The sequence below is a fragment of the Eleutherodactylus coqui genome, chromosome 8 (assembly GCF_035609145.1).
Source record: "Eleutherodactylus coqui strain aEleCoq1 chromosome 8, aEleCoq1.hap1, whole genome shotgun sequence".
Classification (NCBI taxonomy): domain Eukaryota; kingdom Metazoa; phylum Chordata; class Amphibia; order Anura; family Eleutherodactylidae; genus Eleutherodactylus; species Eleutherodactylus coqui.
In genome coordinates, this window is record NC_089844.1 from 104,828,524 (window position 1) to 104,856,478 (window position 27,955).

Sequence of the window (27,955 nt, forward strand, 5' to 3'; positions counted from 1 at the left end):
TTTCATTTGTGTAGCACCAACTTATTCCGCAGCGCTTATCCTTATAAGTTATCCGTATTATCATTTGGGGATAGCTTATTATCTTCAGATGTATAGAAGGCTCTAAAATTGTAGAGTCTTTCTTGAATATATGCATGCATTGCTGTAGCTTACCTGAGCAAGTTTATGTAGTTTATGAATTCTCACCAGTTATATTCAAGCTCACCTAGGGCCGCATTTACACTTACCAAGAATTTGGGGGCTAAAACAGCCGGCGCTCAATAAACCAATTACAGCCATTCAGTGATGTCATTCACTGAATGGCTGTGAATGATCGAGCGCCGGCTGTGATTGGCTAGCGCTCGATCCAATCACAGTGCTAACGGCAGGGGAATTCAAAGCCGAACAGGGAGATGACAGTGGGGAGAATTCCCTAGCAGCTTGCCGCACTGCCCGGGAGACCATCGTGCCACAGACATAGACACCGGCTGGGAGGTGAGTATTGCGCTTTTTTTTACCTAGTATATACTCGAGTATAGCTTAGCTTATACTCAAGTCAATAAATTTCACCAGTTTTTTGGGGGTGAAACTTTTTGACTCTGCTTATACTCGGGTTGGCTAATACTCGAGTATATACAGTACTTATTTTAGTATGAATGCAGCCTAAATATGAGTAGTTAATCTGTTTCTCTTCATAAATGGACTTCTGTATGTTAGCAACAAGTTGGATTAGGTTGTGGTTTTATTACAGTGTTGTTGGGAGCAGGAAACAAGTATTTTAATGGTTCTTTTCTTTTGATCCTTTTATATATATGACTGTGTGTGTGTGTGTGTATATATGTGTGTGTGTATATATATATATATATATATATATATATGTGTCTGTGTGTGTGTTTTTATATATATATATATATATATATATGTGTCTGTGTTTTTATATATAAATAAAATGTGTGTGTATATATATGTGTGTGTGTATATATATATATATATATATATATATATATATATATATATATATATATATAGAACAGCCCAAGGTTATAGTATATTAGACTGTGTGTAGGCAGGTGGAAAATATTCACAATGTAGAAATGTTTGCACATACCCCCCAACCTGGAAATTATGCTATTGTCTGCAATACTAGGTGTTGATCAGTTTTATCAACTAATCTATAGTAATTTAAAAAAAAATGTAAAAAAAAACAAGATTGAAGAATTAAACTATTTTTTTTCAGATCCGGAAACTCTTTACAGCTGGACAGAAGATGACGTAGCTGACCTTTATGATCAAACAACTGTTATCCTGGCTGCTGACGGTGAGTTTTCTCATATTTATTCGGATACTTTTCAAAATCACTTTATGACTGGACAAAAAAACCTATTTCTATGTACAATAGTTGTAGCATACGTCAGTGTAATAGATGGCTGCCCACTGTTTATGGAATACACCATCACATTACTACTATGTGTAACTTTCAGCAGCTTTATTCAGTTCTGTGCAAACATTTCAGGCAATTGTGGTAAAAATGCTGCAATTTAAGAATGCTTTTAAAAATAGACGTATTAATAGTCTTTTTTTGCCAGTTAACAAAATACAAAGGAAATGAACGAAAAGAAACCTACATCAAATCAATGTTTCATGTGACCAACCTTTGCCGTTAAAACTGCATCAATTCTGCTAGGTAAACTTGCACAAAGTCAGGAATTTTGTAGGATTATAGTCAGGTGTATGATTAATCAGTTATACCAAACTGGTGGTGGTGATCATCATTTTCTTATGTAGGGTGAAATACAGTCATTAACTGAAACAGAAACAACTGTGTAAGAGGCTAAAAGTGGGTGAAGGGTAGCCAAACTGCTACAAAGGTGAGGTTATGGAAGACCGTTTCATGTTACAGATCGTACACTATGACAAGACTAAGCACAGCAACAACAGAGAAAGTACTTATACGGCATCAGTAAGGTCTCTCCCAGGCAAAGATTTTAAAGCAGACTAGAATTTCAAGATGTGCTGGTTAAGTTCTTTTGAAGAAGCACGAAGAAATGGGTAATGTTGAGGACCGTAAATGCAGTGGTCTGCCAAGGAAATGTAGTGCAGCAAATGAGAGACACATCATGCTTCCCTTCTACATCAGAAGATGTCTAGCAGTGCCATCAGCTCAGAACTGGTAAAAACCAGTGGGACCCAAGTACACATCTGCTGTTCAGAGAAATCTTGCTAGAAGTGGTCTTCATGGAAGAATTGCGATCGAACAGCCATACCTTTGACGTAGAAACAAGGCCAAGTGACTCAACTATGTACGAAAACATAGGAACTAGGATGCTGAAAAATGGCAGCTCTGGACTGGTGAGTAAAAATGTGAAATATTTGGCTGTAGCAGAAGGCAGTTAGTTTGCCGAAGGGCTGGAGAACAGTATAATAATGAGTGCCTGCAGGCAACTGTAAAGCAAGCAATTGTTTCAGCAAATGGAATTGGGGATTTGGTCAAGATTAATGGTGTCTTCAATGCTAAGAAATACAGGCAAATACTTATCCATCAGCAGGAAAGCAACCCCAAACATACAGCCAATGTCATCAAGAACTGTCTTCAACATAAAGAAGAACAAGGGGTCCTAGAAGAGATGATATGGCCCCACAGAGCCCTATTCTCAACATCATCTTGCTTATGACCTGAAGGTTGTGAGTTCATTTCCCGCATGGTCCAGATAGCCAGCTGAAGGTTGACTTCATCCTTCCTGGGTAAAATGAGTACCCAGCTTTATAAATAAATTTCCTGAAAGCGCTGCAGAATACGTTAGTGCTATATAAATAACAATATGTATTTATTTAAGAGACAGAAGGAATTGAGCAAGCCTACATACAGAGAAGATGCAATTACACAGCTCCATACACAGTAAGCTGCGATGCACTGTGTTTTGACATCTTTCTAGCGAAGCCACAGAAGATCTGTGGTTAGTTCTCCAAGATGTTTAAAAAAACAACCTCCCTGCTGAGTTCCTTCAAATCTTTATACGTAGACAAATTAATGTTGTTTTGAAGACAATATTTGGTGGTGACACCAAATATTGATTTGATTTAGATTTCTCTTTTGCTCATAATAAACACTTCTATTTTTGAAGCATTCCACACCTGCCTAAGACATTTGCACAGTACTGTATACTTTATCCTAATTTCAAATAGTGGGTCACTCTTAATGAAAATTTCTTGTCTTCCACCAGACTGTCATTCAAAAACAAATTGCTTGTTTCCGTAGAATAATTACATAAATGCTATAAAATTACAACCCATAAAAAATAATAGCACGTAATAGAGTTAGCAGTACAGTTAATTACAGTGAGAAACAATGTAACGGCTGTCAGAGATTGGAAACTTTTACCGTACATGCCTACGTACACCGATCAGCCACATTCAAACCACTGACAAGTGAACTGAATAACATTGATTTTCTCATGACAATGGAACTTGTCAAGGAGTGAGATATATTAGGCAGCAAAGGAACAGTCAGTTCTTGAAGTTGATGTGTTGGAAACAGGAAAATTGGACAAGAATAAGGATCTGAGAGACTTTGACAGTGACCAAAGTATGATGGCTAGATAACTGGGTCAGAACATCTCACAAAATCGGTAGGTCTTCTCAGGTGTTTCTGGTATCTAGTGGTTAGTACCTACTAAAAGGAGTTTAAGGAAGGACAACTATTGAGCTGGTGAGAGGCCATGGGCACCGAAGACTCGTGGATTCATTAAGGGACTGAAGGCTAACCTATTGGGTCCGATCATAAAGGAGAGCTACAAATGGTAATGCTGGCTTTGCTAGAAAGATGTCAGAACACAGTGCGTCGCAGCTTACTGTGTATAGAGCTGTGTGGTTGCAGATCAATCCACCACCAAAAGTTCCTTCAATGGGCATGTGATGTAATTGACCCGGCATGGAACAAGTTGGCCGGGTCAGTTACATTAATCACATTGTCTTTTACATCATGTGGATGGCCAGGTGTGCGTCATAGCTGTTTTGGTAGCGCAAGGAGGTTTTACATAATATTAGGCAGGTGGTTTTAATCTTATGACTGATTGGTGTATGTTAAAGTACACAAATTAAATCCGAAAATAGAAACCCGGTATTCATTTGTCACCAGTCATATTAATGACGCCATACAAATGTGCTTCCTTCTCCCTGGCTCCTGTCTTTATTGTAGCTCACAACTTTTGCAAAAAGAAGAGTGCAGAAAACCTTGCGACACACGTAGCTGAAAATGTTTAGGCCACGCTTCTTTTACTCTAAGCCACACCCTTTGTATCCGCTCACAGTGATAGTACCCCTTAGTGATCACCTCACAGTAATAGTAAAGTAATAGTATATCTCTAAATAATCTGATACCAGCCCTACATGGTGATAGAGCACAAGATGGTAATTAGGCCCTACACAGTAAGTGTTACTTTTACTGTGTGGAAGGTACTGAAAGCATCTTGTTTTATGTCCCCATTACTAATAATGCCCCTACCCTGCCCTCCTAGGTAATTATGCCATCTTTTCTCCCCCCATAATTATGAAACCATTTCTTTCAACATAAAGAAAATTATTGCCCATTTACTGGCCCCATAATTAATTATGCCTCTTTTCTGCCCTATAAAGGAAACAGTGCCTCTTTACAGGCCCTAATTTGTTCCAGTTTAAAAAAAAAACTTGTTACACTCCTAAAGTCGCTCTGGACTGCTCTTTCTTACTTCCTGGCAGCAAGTGTATGTGCTGATACACGTGACTGATGAAGACCAATCCCTGGTCTCAGAGTCTGAGGCCAGGGATTGGCCAGCATCACTCACATGTATCAGCATGTAAACGTACCCGGAAGTAAGTAAGAACAGTCTGAAGTGGCTTAAGGAGGACAATAGGTAAGCATATTTGTTTTGGACCAGCAGACTGGAAAAGGGCATCATTGTTTCTCATTGGATCTGCCAAACCAGTGAGAATCAGTGGTGGGTCCTCCCTTAGCCCTTTAGAGAGCGGGCAGCCAGGGGCCTCCACAGAATATCGGACATTGTGGACCCTAGGGCTAGTGTTCCTAATGTACCAATGATAATCTGGCCCTGAACATATGCATAGCCTATGACTCAATGTTAACACTCATGCATCTGTGAATGCCTTGCATTCTACAAAGTCAACAGGACACTAAGGACCTATCTCGATAACTCAATGAGATTCTGGAAGACAACACTGGAAGTCAACTCAAGACAGCTAGCACAAGTAACCATCAAGTGCAGCATATGCCAAGGTGATGCAATGTCTCTGCAGCCAGATAATCACAATAACTGGATATGGATACAAGCTTAAGAGGGGAACTACCATCAGACACCTCTTCTACTGTATATGGATGACATCAAGCTGTATGCTAAGAGTGAGCAAGACATGGTCTCACTGATTCAGCTGAGACAGATTTACAATGAGGACATTGGGATGTTGTTTGGACAGAAATAGTGAGGCCAGATGGTAGCAAAGAGAGGCAACATTTTTAAGACTGATAGGGTGGAATTGTCAGCAGAGCATCGAGCAGCCATACAGACCAGCTACAAGTACCTTGGTATTGTACAATTTCATGGGGACCATAAGAAAAATACAAGGAAGACAACAACATCCAAGTACCACCAAAGGATAAGAAAGGTCCAAAAGAGCCAGCTCAATAGGAAGAACAAGATCCATGGCATCAACATGCACACCTTGCCAGTCATAAGATACCCTGCTGGCATAGCGAGTTGGCCAAAAGAAGACAATGGAGGTTGCGGATGTGAAGACCTGAAAGCTCTTCACAATGTACACTAAACAGAGAGAGGATGGATGGGGTCTAATGGGGGTCAAAATGCCTGAGGCTGCAGCAGCTGACATAGAAGGAAGAACAAATAAAAGAAGAACCGTGGCAAAATAAGCCCCTGGATGGGATGTACCATCGACAAATAGTTGAAGTGGCTGACATTGGGCAAACCTACTAGTAGCTGGACTCAGACAGCACTGAGGTACTGATCATAGCAGCACAAGAACAGGCACTAAGCACCAGATCTAAAAAAGCTGGAATCTACCACACTAGACAGGATCTAAGGTGCAAACTGTGCTGAGAGGCCTTAGACAGTCCAACACATAGTGGCAGAATGCAAGCAGGAACAGCATACACTGAGCAGCACAACTAAGTAGTGGGCATTGTGTAAAGGGACATCTGCACAGTTTATGAGCTAAACCCTCCCAATTCCAGGTGGAATACTTTGCAGAAAATTGTGGAGAATAAAAATGCCAAGATTCTGTGAGACTTCCAGATATGGACGGACAAACAGGTATTGGCCAACCAATGAGACATTCTGGAAATTGATAAGCACCATAAGACAATGGTGGTGATAGATGTAGTGGTACCAAGCTACAGCAATATCAAGAAGGAGGAGTATGAATAACTGGAGAAGTACTGAGGCCTGAAAGAAAAACTAAAACGGATATGTAAAGTGTAGGCCAAAGTGGTCCCACTGGTGGTAGAAGCACTTGGGGCTGTAACTCCTAAGCCAGTGGAATGGCTCCAACAAATCCCAGGAACAACAACCGAGCACACTATGAAGAAGAGTGTAATATTAGGAACAGCCAAGATTCTGCGCAGAACTCTCAGACTCCCAGGTCTCTGGTACAGGACCCGAGGTTGAGAAAGACACATACCACCCATAGGGGTGAGAAAAATAATTACTGCGGCACGGTCTATGTATATATTATAAAGCAGGGAGAGATCTTCGTGTCAAGATGGTGCCTGATAAGTATTACACTGGAGGCTGCACTGCAAGGAAGTGACTGTAGTATGCATAGGAGGCATCCTGAATGTAACAGGCAATCAGGTGAGGGGAGCAGGGATGGAACATTGTGCTTTCGCCCGAGTGACCATTTAAACTCATCTACATATTTGTTTTTTCCAAAATTTTAATTACCAATAAAACAGTAATTGAAATGAAAAACTTTTTTTTTTGTTAAAGGGGTTGTCTCGCGAAAGCAAGTGGGGTTATACACTTCTGTATGGCCATATTAATGCACTTTGTAATATACATCGTGCATTAAATATAAGCCATACAGAAGTTATTCACTTACCTTCCCTGCGCTGGCGTCCCCGTCTTCATGGCTCCGTCTAACTTCAGCGTCTAATCGCCCGATTAGACGCGCTTGCGCAGAAGGGTCTTCTGCCTTCGGCTCGGTTCGGCAGCAGCGGCGGCGTTCTGGCTCCGCCCCCTTCTACGCGTCATCGCGTAGCTCCGCCCCATCACGTGTGCCGATTCCAGCCAATCAGGAGGCTGGAATCGGCACGCGTGATGGGGCGGAGCTACGCGATGACGCATAGAAGGGGGCGGGGCCAGAACGCCGCTGCTGCCAGGCAGACTCGAAGGCAGAAGACCCTTCTGCGCAAGCGCGTCTAATCGGGCGATGGCTCATATTTAATGCACGATGTATATTACAAAGTGCATTAATATGGCCATACAGAAGTGTATAACCCCACTTGCTTTCGCGAGACAACCCCTTTAAGTCGGATGATAAATCATCTCATTCTGCCTATTTTCCTACCATGAGTAGAGGATAAATCATCTCATGCTAAACTTCAAATTGCCAGAGGCAAAAAAATGACCTATTCATCATACCTTCCCAAAATGAAAGCAAAATAATAAATCTTTTTTTACATGTATGCAAAAGCGCTAAGACAAAGACAATTAAAAATACCGGAGCAGGCAGTCCAAATCCACTAAGCCAATGCATCACTTTAATCGTAGTCACAGGTTTATCAGCAGCAGCACTTTAGGGATAACTCAAACTCCCCGGTTTCTTCAAAAGCCGTATTTAACAGGCGAGGAGGGAAAAATTGCAAAGCCCAGCAGGGTCCAGATCATGACCCACCACAGAAATCCTAAATAGAATATAGTCCAGGCAGCATCAGATGTATCCAGAGAATTTTTATTCCTCCATAAAAAACTGGCGACGTTTCGACAGGTGCAAGGGTCTTTATCAAGCTTGATAAAGACCCTTGCACAAGTCGAAACGTCGACAGTTTTTTTATGGAGGAATAAAAATTCTTTGGATACATCTGATGCTGCCTGGACTATATTCTATTTAGGAATGCATCACTTTAAGACTTGTGTATTGCAGGTGTTATCATAGTCAGACCAAAGTGGCTAAAGCTCACAGTAATAGGAGAGTGGTAAATGAATCCACCTCCATATAAAGCTTTCTATGAACCATGTGGTATTTTCAACCTACAGATTTTGTAAGTGTCTCTTTTACTTAACTGAGCATGGTCCTGGTCTTTGTTACATTTCCTGATGGAGATTGGTTATTTGCTTCTGATCTGTGATGTCAACGAAGGAGCACTGTACAATCCTTTGGATATCGGATCGTGGAATGTTTCATTGAGTCACTGAGCAGGAGTCTCACCACCCCTATCCCATAAGAGAGTTGTCAGTCCTGCGCTGCCTTACTACAGCCCAACATTATACCCCTGATGAAGCCGGTCATGGCAAAACATGTTGGGGGGGTGGGGGAGAATACGTTCGTGTTTTTAGTTTAGGTCCATATTATATTACTCTACCGTGATAGCTAGAATGCTTTCTATGGAGGTGGATTCATCTCCTAGGCTTGCTTAGCTTTAGCCAGTTTGCTCTGACTATGATACTACCTGCAATACACACGTCTTAAAGTGATCCATTGGCTTGGTGTATTTGGACCGCCTGTTCCTGTATTTTTAGTTTGTCTTTGTCGTAGCGCCTTTGTCTACGTGTAATAAAGATTAATTTTTTTTCATTTTGGGAAGGTATGACAAATAGGTCATTTTTTTGCCTCAGGCAATTTGAAGTTTAACATAATGAGACCATGTATACCTTCTGGCATTCTGTTTTGTGCATAAATCATCACATGAACACACAAGAACCTTATGTAATATGTTTTTTTTCAATTTTGACAGGATTTTTGCTTTTCATTACAAATCTTTTTAATTACCGTACCATTACTTTTAATTTATGCGTAATACACTGAACACAACATTAATGGTCTTTGTAAATCTGCACTGAAAATACATAGTATTTGCTGTACATGTGGAGAACAGTCTTACTGTGGATAGCCTCTTTATATAATACATTATATCTTTGTAATGTAAAATGGGGTATTTGCTGTATGCATTTTGTATGTTTGTTTGCCAAGACACATAGCAATTAAATTTATAACAATGCTATCATTTTTATTTTTCAGTATTTTATGACGACGACCTCACTGATGCACTGTTCAAAACTCTGTACCGAATCACATATGCATTAACAAGACTTTGCACTATTTATTTATCTATTGAAAGGAGGTAAGCCGTATGAGTCATGTGTATAGTTACAACCATTGAAAGAATACAGTGTTACTTTTTCACACATATAATATTGGACTTATCCAGGATTTTCAAGTTTTTTGGTAGCTAAAATAGATAGAAGTCACTTATAAGAGAAATATCATGGATTATGAGCCTTCAAGAAGTGATGGAGTGCAGCCCCATTCATCGTAGAATAGAGAGTCTTATTTATGTGTATAGTGCTAGGGTAGCCATAGAGGTCAGATAACTGTTGGCTGAACACACTTTTGGCCAACAGTTATCGTGCCTGTCACCCCCATCCACATGTGCACTAAGCCAGAAGCCTGTCAAGGGGAGAGTAAGGCCGGTCTCAGACGACTGGATTTGAATAGTGGATACTGCGATCGGCATCTGCACTGGCAATCCGCGGTTAAACATGGGTATTAAAAGGCATATAGTTTCGAATTTTCCTTCACACCCACGGGTACGAGTTTCGGATTCTGCAAGCATAAGAAAAATCACAGCATTCTCTATTTCACCATCAGATTCTGCTCAGACGGCCTCCATTGATGTCAATGAATGTATGCGACACAGTTAACATTGCATATAGGCTGCCAGTCCCGTGTCATCCTAAGCGACGGTGCGGGAAATAAAAACTAAACTATACTGTGCATTACTACCTGCGTGCCTCCACGGTCATACGCAATACAGTTACTTGCCATATGCTGGGTCACCGTCCGGGCTCATAGCTAGAATCCGCTGCAGGCCGCCTGCATGTGGAATCCGACCCGGTCGTGTGAGCCTGGCCTAAGGAAGTATAATGTTGAAAACCTGGCATTTAATCACGGAACACAAACTGGTAGACAAATAAAATAACATAGGATAGGTAATAAATATCTGATCACCGGTGGCCCCTCTGCTTAGTAAAAAGGGGTTCCCGAACTCCCATTCCTCCTCACTGCCTGACCACATAAAGGAGGAGTTTGAATTGATCAGTAGTCTCGCATGTGCGTTGCCACTCCATACTGTGGATTGACGAAAACAGCTAAGCACTGTATTCCAGCCCTATTGTGTCCATGGTCCTCCTCCAGTCTTTGTATACATGCTAATTGGCTTCAGCAGTCTCATTCAGTGCTTACTGGCATCACCTCCTAAAAGCAGTTTATGGCAGTAGCCAAATTAATCATAGCCTCAAAGTGACCCTCTGGTTTCAGGACTAAATGCTTTCCTAGGACCAGAGTGGTAAGGGGATATATTACCTCCCGCTGTTCTTCTATGCCATCCCTTTGATTCACTGGTTCTAGATCACATTTTTAGCCATCCAAGATGAGGGACACAATCTTCTGACTATCCAATCCCCACAGTGCATTGGTATCGTTAGGCTGTTAATGCACTATACATGCACCCTGATTGGCCAGACCTGCTCACATGATCAGCACTAGCCAATCAGAGAGCAGTGCACACTGTTCATTGGGTAGTTGGAAAATTGTTGTAGCCATCTTAAAAACCTGAAAATAGGACCCAGAACTGATGGATCAGAGGGTTGGCAAAAAGAACTGCCGGTAATACATTTCTATCCCCCCCTCTTGTGCCCAGGACAGAACTTTGTCCTGAAATCGGAGGGTTGCTTTAATTAGATTTATAATGGTTGCTGTAGAGATAATGAGTATTGTCATTATGGTACTGCTGTTAGAGTGCACCTTTGGGAATTATTAATTAATGACTATGTATATCTTCATGCATATAAGACAGAATGTATAAGAATGTGAAGCAAATGTTCCTGTGCAGAAAAATTGTGATCTCAGATATTCTATACAAGTATTGTATGAAAAGGCAAAACACATTTGTAGTAGAGAAGCAGAATGTTCTTTCTTGCTATTTTACAGAGCTGATTCTCATGGCATTGACAGCCAAGTACATGGTGATTATACAGTATAAGAACACATTATATTAGGCCCCATTCAAAAATAGGAATTTCTCTTACATATTCATGACCCGGATAACAATGTATTTGTATATGTTGCCAATTATATGTGCGACTACAGCACATCTTTCACCTGTACTTACAAGTTATTAGCTGTTTCTTTGCTTGATCTGCTTGACTATCTAATTAAATAGCCATCAGCTAAGAAAGTAAAAATCTTCATTCCAAGTAATAGCAGTTAATATGTAATTTACACGGTACTATAATAGCAACCAGCATAGCCTCATCTACTCTGGGCCAGACTGGTGTAATACAGACAGGCTACATAGTCTAAATAGTTAATGATACGTGTACCTTACTTCAGACGGGACTCACAGTGATGAGTATAGGTTCTTTCATTACTTTTAAAGGGGTTGTCCAGTTATAAAACAACTTTTTAAAATTAGAGCCAAATGAGTTAAAAAAAATAAATAAAACAAAGTATCCTAATTAGTGATGAGCGAGCATACTCGCTAAGGGAAATTGCTCGAGCGAGCATTGCCCTTAGCGAGTACCTACCCGCTCGAGACACAAGGTTCGGGTGCCGGCGCGGGGGAGCGGTGAGTAGCGGCAGTCAGCGGGGGGGGGGGGAGAGAGGGAGAGAGAGATCTCCCCTCCGTTCCTCCCCGCTCTCCCCCGCAGCTCCCTGCCCGCCGCCAGCAGCCGAACCTTTTGTCTCGAGCGGGCAGGTACTCGCTAGGGGCAATGCTTGCTCGAGCAATTTCCCTTAGCGAGTATGCTCGCTCATCACTAATCCTAATCTGTGCTGAGCCCCGGTGATCCAGCCATGCAGCCCCACAATTCTCCCGGGTTCTCTGGACAGTGGGAGTCAGGTGTCCGCTGCCTGCCAATCAGAGGCCGCACTATCACCAGTTCAAACTCCTGGCATCATGGCGCCAAGAAGGTGAGCACTGATGCTAGGAGAATGGGCAGTAACACCGCGGCCTCTGATTGGCTGCACTGGTCATCTACTACTGTAATAGAGACTAGGAGAAACGCATGGCTGCAACGCTAAATCACCATGGCTCAGGACAGGTAAGAACTAGAGATGAGTGACCGTACTCATTTAGGGCTATTTCGCAATCAAGCATCGCTTTTTTTCAAGTAACTGCCTACTAGGGTGAAAAGATTCGGGGGGCGCCGGGGGTGAGCGGGAGGTTGCAGAGGGGGGTGGGGGGGAGCTCCCCTCTGCTACTCCCCGCTTCACCACGCCGCCCCCCGAATCTTTTCACCCGAGTAGGCAGTTACTTGAAAAAGCGATGCTCGATTGCGAAATAGCCCTAAACGAGTACGTTCGCTCATCTCTAGTAAGAACCATTTTTTGGGGTTTTTTTTACACATTTGGCTCTAATTTTAAACAGCTGATTTGTAAACGGACAACCCCGTTAATAATTGCCGACAGTTGAAAACCCTATAAGGTTTGGGCCAAGTTCATCATTTGGTAATAGGCAGCTTGGTGTTTTGAGGTGGTTCCTTTGCAGCTCAAACTGATGGTGGATACAAATTGTAGACATCCATTTAGCAGACTTGCCAAACAAATGATGTTCTGTAGATATTTTCCAGCCTGCAGAGCATGGGTCAAAGTTTCCAGCGTCACCGTATATTGAGATTTATAATAATGCATTATTCTCCACCACAGCATTGTACATATCAGGAGATATACTCCTCCTCCGCAGCAATATTTACTATGTAGTAATGTGAATATGTCGCCAGTTATGGTACAGTATGTTAACGCCATTCTCTGTGTGACAGGCCTTGTTCAAGACTGTTAACGATATGAAAATGGAGATTCTAATATGTAAACTAATCCTTTCTGCTACTAATCCTCACATATGTACTGCTGTGAAATAAATGAAGGGAAGTTCGAGTTAGCAGCAGGCCACATCTTACATTTCAATTTGTAGATTACAAATTCAATAACGGAAGTCTAAAACATCTGGTCAGCATCTTCCTCCTTACTCCTGTGTCAGCGAGGGTGGAAATGGTGTCCCAGCATAATAGTGTAATGTATTTTTCTGGTCTCGCATGACATGAATGCTCCGCTGGGATCAGAAAGAAATAGCTCGTTGTTTTTATGTCTTGATAGCCGCTTAAATGTCCATTCCAAGCATTAAGGCATGTAAAGTGGAAACTGCTAAGTCGGAAAATGTGCAGAACCCGTAATCTGAGGGATTAGCATTCACATGAACAAATATATGGGTTTGGAAAACTGGTTGCAAGTGAACAGTATAAACATCACCATTATATTTCTACTAAATGATGTTTAACAGAACTGCTTATTAAGCTGCAAGCCAAAGGAAATCACTTGCTGATATCTTGGCTTCTTTTCCGTTTATCTGCTGGCACCATTTCTGATGGCTGCAGGTGTGTTTGGAAAAACATGCAAAACATCAACAGGAAAACGACTCCCTACACAAAGTTTAGAAAATATGAAAGTTTACAAAAGTTTACAAGTTTATATCAGACTGCATATTTAGTCATGTGACAGCAGTGGGATGCCGTCAATATAAGCAGATCATGTGACTGCTATGGCTCTGCCCTTGTCCCACTTCTCGCTTGACTCTCCCTTCCCCTGACTGTCCAGCAGCACAAGTCTCACATTGTAGCTGCTCAGGAGTCTGCTCTCTCAGTCAGTGTAGATGGCCTCCTTCCTGCTCTCAGTATAGTACTGACAAGAGAGGGGGCAGGAGCAACTTGCACTGACCGAGAGAACAGCATCTCAAATAGCTAGAATTTAGGGGAAGCTTGTGCTGCTGGAAAATCAAAGAGGGTACTTAATTATTTAGTGGTCCACAAAGAGGGGGCAACAGTGCTTTGTGCGGCACAGAGAGGGGGCACTACTGCTTTGTCTGACCACAGAGGGGACAGTAGTCTAGTACTATGGGGGGGTGGGGGGGGCACAGAGGGAACACTAGTACTATTAGGAGCTACAGAGGGAACACTGGTACTATGGGAGGCCACAGAGGGAACACTGGTACTATGGGAGGCCAGAGAGGGGACACTAGTACTTCAAGGGGCTACTGAGAGGTTCCTTGGGGTACTGGCAGGATGGTAAGAGTGTGCAGAGAGAAGTTGTGGCTGGAGGAAATCTGCATGGCAGTCTAGACCCAGATAAAGAACAAAAGCGGAAACGGACATCACCAATCAGCAAAGTTGCCACCTGTGACCACTGGTGGTAACTGCACTATAATCACTAGTACTCTGTAGAACTGGTATCTGACTTATTATATGATGACAACATTATTGAGAGGTATCCTAGAACTGACCTGCTGTTTCTAAACCCAGTGTATTATAGATATGCTGCCTGTAATGTAATCTTTTCTATGGGGGGATTCTAACTTTTACTATGGAGTCCCATGATTTCAATGTACAGCCCAGTATGACAACCTTGTCTGCCCACAAATGTGCCACTTTGCCTAAGGGTCCGTTTACACGAAACAATATAAATAGTTTGAATGAGCGAACACTGTCAGAGTTCGCTCTGTAAACATGTTTATATGGCCAGATACATTGTTGGCTCGTTCAAACAAGAAATTGTGTAGTCGTTCACATTCGCTGAAACTGAACAATAGGTGAATGAGCCAATGATGATTTTTATGCCTGCATTAAATAAGCGATAAACAAAAAGTGAATGATTTATCATTTGTTTGGCTGTGTTTACACTGGACATATGGGGAGCCAGGAGAGCTGACTATAGCATCTTTTATCATTTTTGGCAATGGGGAACAGAAATTTTCGAAAAACAACTCGGACAACCACTTTAAGATTTGATGTACATAACACAACTTGAAAAAAAATGTAAGCCCCTCTTACAGTTTGTCAAATGTTTTTCTATACTTCTCTCTTAGGTTTAACTTTACTTTAAGATATATGGACATTACATGTGATGCATACAATCATTTCCGAAATTGCTTAAACAATTTTGTAAAGATCGACAATGGGAAGCTAAAGTGGACGGCGACGGAAATCAAACCAGTGTTTCCACAGTTCTTCAGCTATGAACGAGAACACTTGGTAGGTTGGTTTTGTTTCAGTACTAATCTGTGCAAATAGGAGGTGGATACAGTCTCTGCATTGCAGTGTGATTTTGTCACTGTCTCACATTATATAGATTGGTGGTAATAAAAAAAAATGTTTTAACCCCGTTTCTCAATTTCTTGCAGTGAGCTACATACTGTAGTTAATTTATCTTGACCATCACTATTCTAAAGGTGCAGTGATTATACAAACTAGGGGGAAGGTGCATAAAAATACATTAAAAGTTTAGCAATTCAATTTTGCAAAGTAAACCAAATGACTTGTAACATGTGGGACTCTTAGCTGGTTGAAACAGTACATTTATTTTCTTGAATAGAGGCTGTCATCCTGAGATATGACTTACTCTGAGTCTGCTTGTCATGAATGTCGTCACGTGCATGTGCTCGAACCTCAGGGCGGTGCAAGGGCAAAATACTTGGGACACAATATGTCTCCAGAGCTGAAGACCTCAATAAACACTCCAGGAGCCATGTTTAGAAGACAGAGGTAGGACGGAGCCCGGACAAGATGCAAGTGAATCGCCGATCACACGATCCACCCATCATTAGCATACCATGTCTGTATCATTTTAATTAGCATCAAGTCCCATTTGTTACAGTACATTTGGTATACACTGCATTTACTTATTATTCAAAAAAAAATCAACGACTGTCTTCAGAACTGACCTGGTCTCAAAGAGCTCTATACAATGAGATCACAATCACCCTATTTCTACTGGTCACTCCCCCACTAGCTGGGCTGCCAAGCATCCAACTTGCTTCCCTGCTGCCTGTCGAACACTGATGACTCAATTTTAGGATGTCAGAAATCAGAACCCATAACACTGAACTGCCAATACGTTACGTGGATTGAGGTTTCCTTCTCCCCACGCCCAAATTTTAAATGAAAGGAAAGCTCCTTGTCTTATAAGAAAGGAAAAAGAAACTTGAGGGTAGAAAAGAAACTTAAAAAAAAAAATCACATTTTACATTGTGGCATTCCAAAATATGACATTTTGCTCTGGGCATCAACACTCTTGTCATGCAAGGGTTAATTTATTTGGTATGGGACAAAGTCGACCAGATGTTCTGTAATTTATTCTAAACTTAACATCTTACTGTTGCTTACGTTTTGCGCACTACAAGGGTTTGACTAGGATACCAGGCACCGCAACACATTGCGTTCAGTATATTATATGATTCCTGGATTAATCTGCATACGAAAGGAGGAACACTTGTTTCACTTTCATGCCGATACAGATTGGCGTACGTTTATGCTACCTTTCCAAATAATGATACACAATTATGAGACAGCTCTTTTTTTCCCTTTTTTGTATTTTCCTCCCGTCTTTTGAAAAATCGTAACTTCTTTATTTATCCATCGACGTCACTGTATGAGGGTGGGTTCACACGAGCGTGTTTTTGTGCATATTTAGGTGCGTACATACGTGCGCACCTAGGTACGAGCAAAAACACACGTGGACACAGCTGCGTGCTTGTTGTCACTGGAGCTGCGGCTGCTACCGGCAGCTCCATTAAAAACAATGCTCTGCCGGCCCCCTTGCATTCTTTTTCAGGGAACGGCTTTACATATAAGCCCTTCCCTGAAAAAGAAACATTTTAGTGTAAAAAAAAAAAACAATTAAAAAAACGTACCTCTCCGCCACTGCCGCAACCCCCGTGGGGATGAAGAATACATCTGCTGCATGCGGCAGATCTTTCCTTCACCCCCGCTAGTTAAAAGAATTTCTTGCTGCTACATCTGCCACATCTGTGGTAGATGCAGCAGAGGAATTCTTCAATTCTCAACCACAGCTGTCACACATGACAGCTGCAGTAGAGAATCCTGCTGCCGTCATTGGATTTCAGGGAAGGGCTTTAAACATAAGCCCTTCCCTGAAAATCCAAGAAAAGTAGTGTTAAAAAAAAAAAAAGCATACTCACCTCCCTTCAGCTGCCGGGGCTCAGCCTCGACTTCTGGCGCTGTCCCCGACTCTGTAGTTCTCAGCTATCAGCAGCCAGGGATTTAAAATCCCTGCCTGCTTGTAGATCTGATTGTGATTGGCTGAACGCTGATAGCTGAGAACTTTAGAGCTTCAGCCAATCACAATCAGAGATACCAGCAGGCGGGGATTTAAAATCCCTGGCTGCTGATAGCTGAGAACTGGCCCCACGATCTCTCTTCATACATGCCCCGATGCTGCAAGATGTAAATGTGCATCTTAGAGCATTAAGGGGTTAAGAAATTCATTACTATTGTGGTACATCCCACTAAAATAGGTATCAAACTTACCGTGGTACCTTATTTTCCTGGCTGTATGTAGAGACTTTCTTATTAAGCATAGAGCTACAAACTGTTTCTCATGATTAAGCTGAATGTAATGTATAACCTCCTCCCTTCACCACAACTTCAAGACCCGATATCTAACTTTTAGAAAAAATGCAGACATACTTTCATTAGCTATTAAATGGTTTTATTGAGATTTAAAACCTTAAGAAAAGAATCTGATGGATGACTCTGAGGCTTAAATTTATTTCCAAGGCCACTTCTCACACAGCACACATCAATACCCCTGCTTCTCTTTTGTTATTGCAAAAGTAGAAAATAAGGAAACTTTCTACTGTTTATAACATCCAAGCTGATTCTCAGAATTGGTCTTTTTACCAATGATTTCTATTTAAAACAGTTTTTTTTACATAGGCAATAATATAGGAAATGAAGACTTAAAATTAAAGGTTTGATCTGAAGTTTGTATGTTATCAGCAAACTTAGAGCAACAGTAGAATATAAGTGGATGAATCAGTAGTGACAATATTAAATATGTCTGGGTCAGTCAATATTTCTTAGACCATGGCCACATAAATTGGAAACATATTTTTAAGTGGAAAAAAACTAATTTAATAAAATATGCAATGTTATATATATAAAATGACAATAGAGCATTAGTCACTACTCAGGATCACCATCTTCTCCCCTCAAGATGATTGAGGCAACTCTGAGGTACACACTTTTACGTCCAGCATCTGCAAGTTGTATAAATCTCAGTAACAGTTCACAGTAGAATCGTAGGGTTCGAAAGAACATCCAGGCTCTTCAGGTCCAACGCAAGTGCTGTTGGAGCTGGAATTACTGTGGCTGTTGGCACCAGATTTGCCCTCCAGTGGATTCCCATTAACAAATTTGAAGTGTGCTCATTCCAAATACAGGGCCTCAAATGAGTCCTGTACTGCCTTTTTTACATTCCAACCACCCCATGTTGGGAGTTGGTAAATTACATTATTTCACACTGTGTATTAACCGATACACAAAATAAATCCTGACCGTATGGTCACTTATACATTACCTTTGGCTCTCTAGATTTGGCCCACTGCCGTAACTCATTACACATCATAAACACAGTCCATTTACCCCAGTGTTTCCCAACTCCAGTCCTCATGGAGCCCCAACAGTTCATGTTTTCAGGATTTCCTCAGTGTTGCACAGGTGATGTAATTATTGTTGGTGCCTCAGACATTGCCACAGGTGTTTTTACTATAGTAGATCTTGAAAACATGACCTGTTGGGGTCCATGAGGACTGGAGTTGGGGGAACGCTGATTTAGGCCTCGGTCACACGGGCGATTTTTCGCGCGATTTGCGCATGCGCATGCAATCTGCGATTTTATAGAACCATTGCTTTGCAATGGTGTCGGACACATGGGCGCTTTTTGTGCGCTTGTCCGATAAATTATAGGACACAAGTAATCGCAGATCGCACCTATCTGCGATTCCTTGTGTTCTCTATATGTGCTCAATAGGGCCGGCGGCAGCAGCGCCAACCCCATTGAGAACATATACTACACAAATTATTCTCCTCTGCCACAGCTGTGGCAGAGAAGAATGATGTTTGCCCATTGAATTCAATGGAGCCGGCAATACAGCCGGCTCCATTGAAAGCAATGGGCTGCCAGCGAGCGCAGGATGAATTTTCGGGAAGGGCTTAAAAATATAAGCCCTTCCCTGAAAATCATCCAAATATGTGTAAAAATAAAAAATATATATATACTCACCTTGTCCGTGCAGCCGGAGTTCAGCCGCGGCCGGCCAGCACTTCTCCTGAACTGCTCTGAGTAGTATTCAGCAGGCGGGGATTTAAAATCCCCGCCTGCTGAATGGGCTGCCTCTGATTGGTCACAGCCCTCACCAATCAGAGGCAGCTCTCACTCACCCATTCATGAATGGGTGAGTGAGTGCTGCCTCTGATTGGCTCAGCGCAGGGACCAATCAGGGGCAGCTCTCAACTGTCATTCAATAGCTGAGAGCTGCACCTGATTGGTCCCTGCGCTGAGCCAATCATGAATTCATGAATTTGTTTAAATTGTATCTATTTTGCTGCTGTAAATGCTGTGGATTTGACGCATGGAAACCTCCTCTGCAGAAAAAGAGGAATCCGAGGGAGAAGAGACATGCGGGCACTGCATGCAGTAAGACTTTCTTATTATAACATTCATTATATATGTATTTAAATTGGCTGATTAAAAATATAAAGTTTGCTCCTAAATCAATCAGTTTAGGAGCCAAAGTTTCTAGGGCATTTTATTTGTCTGGAGTCCCGTAGAGATAAGCAATTATAAAATAACAGATAGCGAGGCGACCAACGTTCCTGGGTGCGACTCACATTACAAAGAATACGGACACTGCATCCATGATCTGTGCAATGTGCGGGAGACCACAAATCTGTATGTTCTTTTCTGATGTGAGACTCTCACGAAAATAGGACATGCTGCCACTTTTCCGTCTCGCAGTAGGGCTGTGAGAGAGAAATCGCCCATGTAAATAGACCCATTGCAAACAATGAAATCTATTTGTGTGTGAGTTTTGTGCATCTATCAACATGCAAGACTTATGCGAAAATGTAATGTAAATAGGGTGTAATTCCTTTGTAAACTGGTATTCAGGAGAACTTGAAAGTACTTTTTGCCTCTTTTGGAGGATTGCCATCCAAATGTAAATTCAGAGCCAGCTTGTAAGAGTGGTTAAGGCCCATTTAGATACAACAATTATCACTCAAAATTCGCTCATAAGCCATCTTTTGAGCGATAATCATTCAGTCTAAACGCGCTGCCATCATGCGCTGTTTGTGCACTAGGCGTTCATCAGTGATTTCCAGCAAGCTAGAAATCACCAATGACTCTTATTAGTGCCGCACGCTGATTTTCTCAGCGGGCGGCGCTTATAGTATTCTTTCAGCTGGTATCCCGCTGGCAGTTCTCAGTGGGACACCAGCTGAAAGCTCCAAGAACAATACAGCTGTTTGCATATACAAAACAGCTGCTTTCTTCTTGGAACGATTGCAGTGGTATCCCGCTCCGCCTGCATAACTCTTAAGTAGCTAATTAGCTACTTAGAGTTATGCAAAGATGATCGCTCAAAACTATCACTCAAACTGCTTGAGCGAATTTTGAGCGATCATCATATCGTATTAATGGGCCTCTAGGGCCCGTGTCTGTTTAAAAAAAAAGGGTTGATTTATGTTTTTTTACATATTAGAGTCTTTTTCTTTTTACAGCTCACAGTAAACGCCACTAATGTGTTCCTATGAGTGTCATATTTTTGTACTTTCATTGTAAGCCTTTTTTTCACTCACAGAATTTCAACATAGGCCTCACATCATAAGGTAAAAAAGGCAGTCCAGATGGGAATCCTGTACCCAGACTGCACCCATTTCACACTCCATTCAGATCAACTGGCATTTTTGCTGTTCTTGTTCACAATTGTTGCTGTTGACAAGAATAGAATTAGTTTAGACATCAGTTTCCCTTCTACCCAAAGGAGGAGGTTACTGAAAGCCATGTATCTGAACTAGCTCTCAGGGCTTGTTCACACCAGCGTTGCACCTTCGTTGGGGATTTCCATTTTTCTGGTCAATTTTGGAGAAGACAAAGAGTTAAAACACATTCAAATGTTTTTATTTTTTCCCATTGATTACAAAAAAATGGAAAGGTTTCCATTTGCTTCTGTCGTGTTTAGTTTCTTTTTATGAAACAGAACAAATGGCGCAGGCTGCAGTCCTTTCTGTTCCTTTTAAAAAACTGAAACCAAACAAAATGGTAAAAAAAGCAGACTTTTCAGTTTTTTGAAAAACCCATTAAAATCAATAGGGAAAAAATGTAAATCCCTAATGGGGCTGTAATGCTGGTGTCAGCAAGTCCTTCCATATTTCCCCCGTGTGCACCCTGTGTAATGTAACCCAAGAGGGACAATAATATCATAAAGGTTCTATACACAATATTTATAAAGCAAAAGGGTCTAGTATTTTATGTAAAATAGAATTCCATGATTTACACTGTAATGTACACTTTGTTTTAGGGCTTATTCACATGAACAATAAACTGTCGAATATGAAATCCCTCTTTTTTTTTTAATGGATTCATTCACATAAGCAATTTTTTTTACTTGCAACATCGCTGCAAGAAAAATAAATTGCATCATGTTAATTCTTTGGGTGTTCCCTTTGGAATGCTTTGCCCATCGTTTTCAATGAGACCTTATAAGCCATTACATGGCACCCACATCGCTGTAAAAAACACATCTTGGCAAGCTCGATATTGGGCTGTGTTTCTCTGCCTGATATCGCGCTCGCCTGTGTGAATAAGCCCTTAGGAAGAGATACTGTTGTTGGGTTACTTTTATTTTATTTGCTTTTACTTTAAAAGGAATCTGCCAGCTCACACATTCTGTCCAAACTACCGGCACCATGCTATAGAGCAGAAGGAGCTGAGCAGGTTGATGTATAGTTTTATGTGGAAAGATTGTGAACATTCCAATGAGCGGTCCTATCAGAGATTGACAGCAACCCCTGTATGTCAGTCATACACAGCTGTCAATCACTGATAGCACCGCCCATTGGACTGTTCACTTCAGAATGGGCAGACCTATAAATAATAGACAAGTTCTACTGAATCTTTCCCCATACGTCTATACATCAATCTGCTGGGGCCTCCTGCTCTATAACCTGACGCCTGCAGTTGGGACAGCATCTTCAAGCTGACAGGTTCCCTGATTTCTTTATTATTCTGATTTAGCTATTAATCTTCTCAACAGGAGCTATGGAAACTTACAGCTACAACTCTTACTTGATGTCCATTGTGAATTACGATGATGTGAAAAGCCAAAGAATCCTCTTCTGAGAACACACTGACCAGGGATCATCTGGGATACTTCAGTGAACTGCACACAAGTGATCCGATTTTAGATACTAAACTGTTTTTAATTGACTAACAAGTAAAGCCCAATTGCTACTACGTACTTGACTTTTTTGTTTGCAACCATACTGACAAAGGCCAGGCTCACACGAGCGTGTTGTAAAACGCTGTCTGTATAAGGCAGTGGTTTACCGCTGTGTGAGTCAGCGTATCACCATGTGGGGCAGTGAGTTTTCACTGCGCATGACAGCGTATTTCACACACGCTGTCAGGCGTAGTCTGACTTCTTTTTTTTTTTTTTTTTCTTTTGGCGATGTTGCGTATAAACGCTGCACATACGTAATGTATTTGCTTATGTGCAGCGTTTATTACGTCCCCATAGAGAACAATAGGGCTCTATCGCACATAGTATATGGAAAAATAGAAAATGGATCTTTTTTACCCGCGTATTATACGCAATGTATTTACGCAAGTGTAAATGGATTCATGAAAATCAAAGTACTTTCATTGACTCCATTCACAACGTATTACGCAATTTAATCACTCTCATGTGAGCCTGCCTTAAGCAGAACAAAGCTTGGTTATGACATAACGAATCATTTGGTCCATGCAGGTATGATATATATATATTTTTAGGGGTTTTAATATTGCGTCCTACAAAGGCTAATCAAATAATGTAAAGGGGAACAGCCTAGCTTTCCACTAACATCTACAAGGAAAGAACATTGTGGACATAGACAGATAGATGGTGGGCTAAATGTAGTTTGCCTAATTTCTGGCATGTAGCTGTTTCACACCATTAAAGCGGTTGTACCAGGATACTACGTTATCCCGGGCGATCTGGAGGGGGAAGGGGGACACGGGACCCCGTTCTTAAGATTGGCAGGGGTCTCAGACTCCACCAATCAGCAGTATACCCTATCCGACCCACAGATGGGAAATAACTTGATATTCTGCTACAATCCATTTAAAGATATAATTGACATGCAGCAGATTTGTTGCAAAAATTTGTGTACCTGTGCCATTCATTTACATAGAGTTTGCAGAAATGCATTCACATGCCACAAAAACAACCCATTCAGATGAATGGAACTGATTTTCCTTCACTGGAATGTAAGCAACAAATCTGCTGCATGTGAATTCACCCTCACAGTATTTTTTTATATATAGGGTCATATTCAGGAACACATAGGCTCATTTGATCAAAATCTTCCATCAGGGATTGAAGACTCTGCGTGGATCATGTAGCAGCATTTTTTCTAATATAGATAATGAACGAGGACTGAAACATTGAAGAATAAATGGTGACAAATATGGCCAGAGCAAATAATATTTTTGTATTTCTAAACTTTGGTTGTTTTTTTCTTCCTGGTGTTTTCTACCTTTTTGGTTTCATGTTATTATTAGAGATGAGTGAGCACGCTCGGTTAAGGCAGTTACTCGAGCGAGCATCGCTCTTCTCGATTAACTGCATACTGGTCTGAGGAGATTCGGGGGGGCGGCGCGGGGGAGCAGGGGGTAGCGGGGGGGGGGGGGGAGAGTGAGAGAGATTGATCTCTTCCCCCGCTCCCTACCACCGCCCCCCAGAATCTGCTCGGACCAGTATGCAGTTACTCGAGAAGAGCGATGCTCGCTCGAGTAACTGCCTTAACCGATCGTGCTCGCTCATCTCTAGTTATTATATCAGAATTTCTTACATTAAAAAAAAAATGTTTTCTTGTCCTCATTAAGCATAAACAATTGTGCCTGTAACTGTTTTCGTCCCATGCATGTTTATTTGATTGGTTATTATTTTGATCTATGTCATTCAACATGATTATGGTCCAGTGAAGTCGTGATTTTTGCTAGATATTAATTCTTTTTCATAAATGTCTCTTCAACCGCAGTCTCTTGCAGCATCTCACACACTTGAATTTGCGGATCCAAGGACTAGATAGGTGACGTAATCTGTAACAGGCTGTGGAGATATTCAGCATATTCTTCACACTATCCTGTCTTTTACTTGCTCACATAACTAGTACATCCACGCTTCAATGACTGAATTTACTGGAGACATAATAAGGAATATAAATCCTATAAAATGGCAGACAACTGGAGATTATCTTGAAATAGGTTTTCCAGATAAGTGGGGGTCTGCCTTCCCGGTGCTCTCAGGCACTGAGCTGATTTCTCCAGACAGCTCCATTCCCACTGCAGTGGGTTGACTCTGTATTGCAGGCAAAGTTCCCACTCACTTCAATGGAAACTTTGCTTGTAATACCAAGCATGGTCACTGCAGTGGAAATGGAGCTGTCTGCTACCTTCAGAAATCAGCTCCGTGCACTGAGCCAGCAGGCAGCTGATCGCAGGGATCTCCACTAATTACCATTGATGAACTCTCCTAAGGATAGGCCATCAATAGTTTACAAATGTACAACCCCTAAAATAAAAAAATCCACACAATTAAGTTGGCACCCTGCCAGCCACTTTTGGGGCAAATAATAACATGAAGCTTTGCACCTTGTTCATAGGCAAATATTCAGATACATTTATTAATTTATGAATAGGACACTAGATTCCACAATGTTTTTGAGACGAAGTACTTAAAAATGAGATGATTATAGCAGTTGTTTAGATTGTAATGTCCACCTCAACAAATGCCTGCAAAGAGGAAAAGAGTGTTATTATACTTAAGACTAGTTTCTAAAAGGGAAGCTGTCACCAGGATTATGTCGCCATCCAAGATAGAGATCCTGATTCCAGTGCTGAATCCATTTTTTTTTCCTGCAGTAGTATTTTTTTCCCTAAATTTTTTATTGTAATTTTTTATATTCAGTAACAGAAAAAGGTTGAAGCCTACATGGGATGTAACGAAAAGAAAAGCAATTACACCTAAAAGATGACCGAAAGTGAGCATTAAATGTTAGGTATCAAAGATACACCCTTTAAAATATTACAAACCATATGTAAGCCGACTGTCCAAAGGACATAAATGCAAAGTTTTTTTTTGTTTGATTTTTTTTAATATCACTGTTGAGCAATATAAAACACTTTTTTACAGCTTACATATGCATACGAATATATACACTCGCTGTAAAAATAAAATCAAGCACCTAGAAGTTGTAATTTTGTTTGCAAAGTTTTGCAAGACTTGGCATGCAGTTACATCTCTGGCAGATATGCAAATGATTAGAGCTGTGCTATGATTAGATGAACGGTCTAAAAGTGGTTCTACTCTTGGCCTATAAAAAGGCACTCAGAAGCTACTTGTATGTAGTGACCTCTTGTTGACCACTAGACATGCCTCGATGATGCAATAAAAGAGATTTCACCCAGTTAACAGAGCTTTAAAGGGCCACTTGGCTGAAGGACATTTGGTCTCATGGCACCCATTATGTGTACTGCTTTTGACACTTGCCCACCGTCACCTCTGTTTACAGTGGTATTGTGTCTTCAGCGACAAATCCAGGTTATTTCAGATACTGACGACAGCCATGTTCGTGTCAAGAGACCAAAGGGTAAGCACCTCCATTCTGCCTTCGCTATGGAGTGGCACACTGCGTCCATTGCTTGTGTGATACCTGGGGTGGGGGCCATAGCATGTGACAGCCAGTCACCCTTAGTAGTGGTACAAGGGACAATGACAGCTCCGCGATATGTACAGGACATCCTGTTGCCACGTGTTGCCTTTCATGAGGCATGTTTCAGCAGGGAAATGCATGATTGCGCATAGCAAAGGTGTCACAGGTATGCGTCTAGAAGATTGTCACACTTCCGTAGCCTGCCCGGTCACCAGATTCATTGCCAATGTAACAATCTAGAGGCTCAGTTGCAGCAAATGTGGACAGATATGCTGCATGATACTGTACAGAACCTGTATGCCTCCATGCCTGCCCATATCACATCTTACATCCAAGCTAGAGGTGGCCCAACAGGGTACTAGAGCCTCCATACCCTTTCATATCACATCTTGTATGCAAGCTAGAGGCTGTACAACAGGGTACTAGAGCCTCCATACCCTCTCATATCACATATTGTATGCAAGCTAGAGCCGGCCAACAGGGTACTAGAGCCTCCCTTCAATGGGTCAGTTTTCTGCAATAAGTTATCCTATTGCTCCGATATTGTAATCACTTACTTAGATCGACGTTACAATCACGCATTTTGAGTTTCATTCGCTTCCAACAACTACTTCTAGATGCTTGATTTTGAGTGTACAATAGCTGCTGTTTAACTTTCCATATACATTGCATCATTTACTTTGCATAACTCTCTATTTTGAGCATTCTCATCCAAAGCTGCATTCACAAGGCTCAAAAACACAAAGTTCAAATACCCCAATATCCCATGGCTAGTTCATGTATGTTGCATTGTGGGAAATGTCATCTCTGCACCTGGCATTATACAGTAATCTGATGTCGACAAAACTCTCTCAGAATGTAGCAATGCGAAGAGCATCACGTTCTAGGCGTTCAGCGAAGGTTCTTTTCATACGGGCACCTTGGTTTCCAGTTTTACAAGATACTTTATAATTATCTAATCGGTAATCTTTTTGTTAACCTGTTTTGACTTCTAATCGGTATGTCAGTTATCAGATTATTTTTCACAGTGTAATAGCGTGGTCTGGTACACTATTTTCACCTTCAAAAAGCAGGCAGGAAAACCTCTGTGTGTGTGAACAGAGCCTAAGTTATGTTTATTGACAGACCCATCCGCTTCAATTAGCAATATCCGAGGAACAGCTCAAATGCTAACTTAGAAAGTAAGCATACAAATAACACAGCATTTTGTTTCATGCTAAATTATGCACATTTTAGGAGTGGTGTTAACGATTTTGTATACTTTTATTTATCTGTGTGAAAGGTTTGCAGTTTTTTAATGATGCTGTATAAGCACAACTGGCGAGAATATAGAGATTTTCTGATGACTGTTTTAATTCTAAAACTTATATTTATTGCAATAAAGCTCTTGATTAAACTAAAGTATTCTGTTTGACCATGTATGTATAGATTTATGTATTACACGATGCACTGTGTTAAATGACAAATCTGTGTATAGATAGATATATATACTGCACAAAGATGGAGTGACGACTAGAGATGAGCGAGCATACTCGCTAAGGGCAATTGCTCGAGCGAGCATTGCCCTTAGCGAGTACCTGCCAGCTCAAGAGACAAGGTTTGGGTGCTGGCGCGGGGGAGCGGTGAGTAGCGGCAGTCAGCAGGGGGGAGCGGGGGGGGAGAGAGGGAGGGAGAGATCTCCCCTCCGTTCCTCCCCATTTTCCCCCGCAGCTCCCTGCCCGCCGCCAGCACCTGAACCTTGTGTCTCGAGTGGGCAGGTACTCGCTAAGGGCAATGGTCACTCGAGCAATTGCCCTTAGCGAGTATGCTTGCTCATCACTAGTGACGACCCCTCCATATATAAATATCATTAAAACCCCAGCCATTTTGTTAAGAGTAGTATAGTACACATGATAACACTGCACGGTCTACCTGAAGAAACTATT

The 27,955-nt window shown here is 41.5% G+C and overlaps 1 protein-coding gene across 3 annotated transcripts in view; it reads left to right on the top strand.

The window, feature by feature from the left end:
• METTL22 (methyltransferase 22, Kin17 lysine) overlaps positions 1 to 23,876 on the top strand; it is a 118,412-nt gene extending 94,536 nt beyond the window's left edge. The window contains exons 8-11 of one of the 3 annotated variants that reach the window (XM_066576156.1): positions 1,217 to 1,297; positions 9,223 to 9,325; positions 15,119 to 15,284; positions 22,370 to 23,876. In XM_066576156.1, coding sequence (XP_066432253.1) covers positions 1,217 to 1,297; positions 9,223 to 9,325; positions 15,119 to 15,284; positions 22,370 to 22,405 — 386 coding nt within the window. In that variant the 3' untranslated portion in view covers positions 22,406 to 23,876. Of the gene's footprint in view, positions 1 to 1,216; positions 1,298 to 9,222; positions 9,326 to 15,118; positions 15,383 to 22,369 lie in introns of those variants that run through there. The other 2 variants (XM_066576157.1, XM_066576155.1) reach the window with 2 other exon arrangements.
• The last annotated feature ends 4,079 nt before the right edge of the window (positions 23,877 to 27,955 follow it).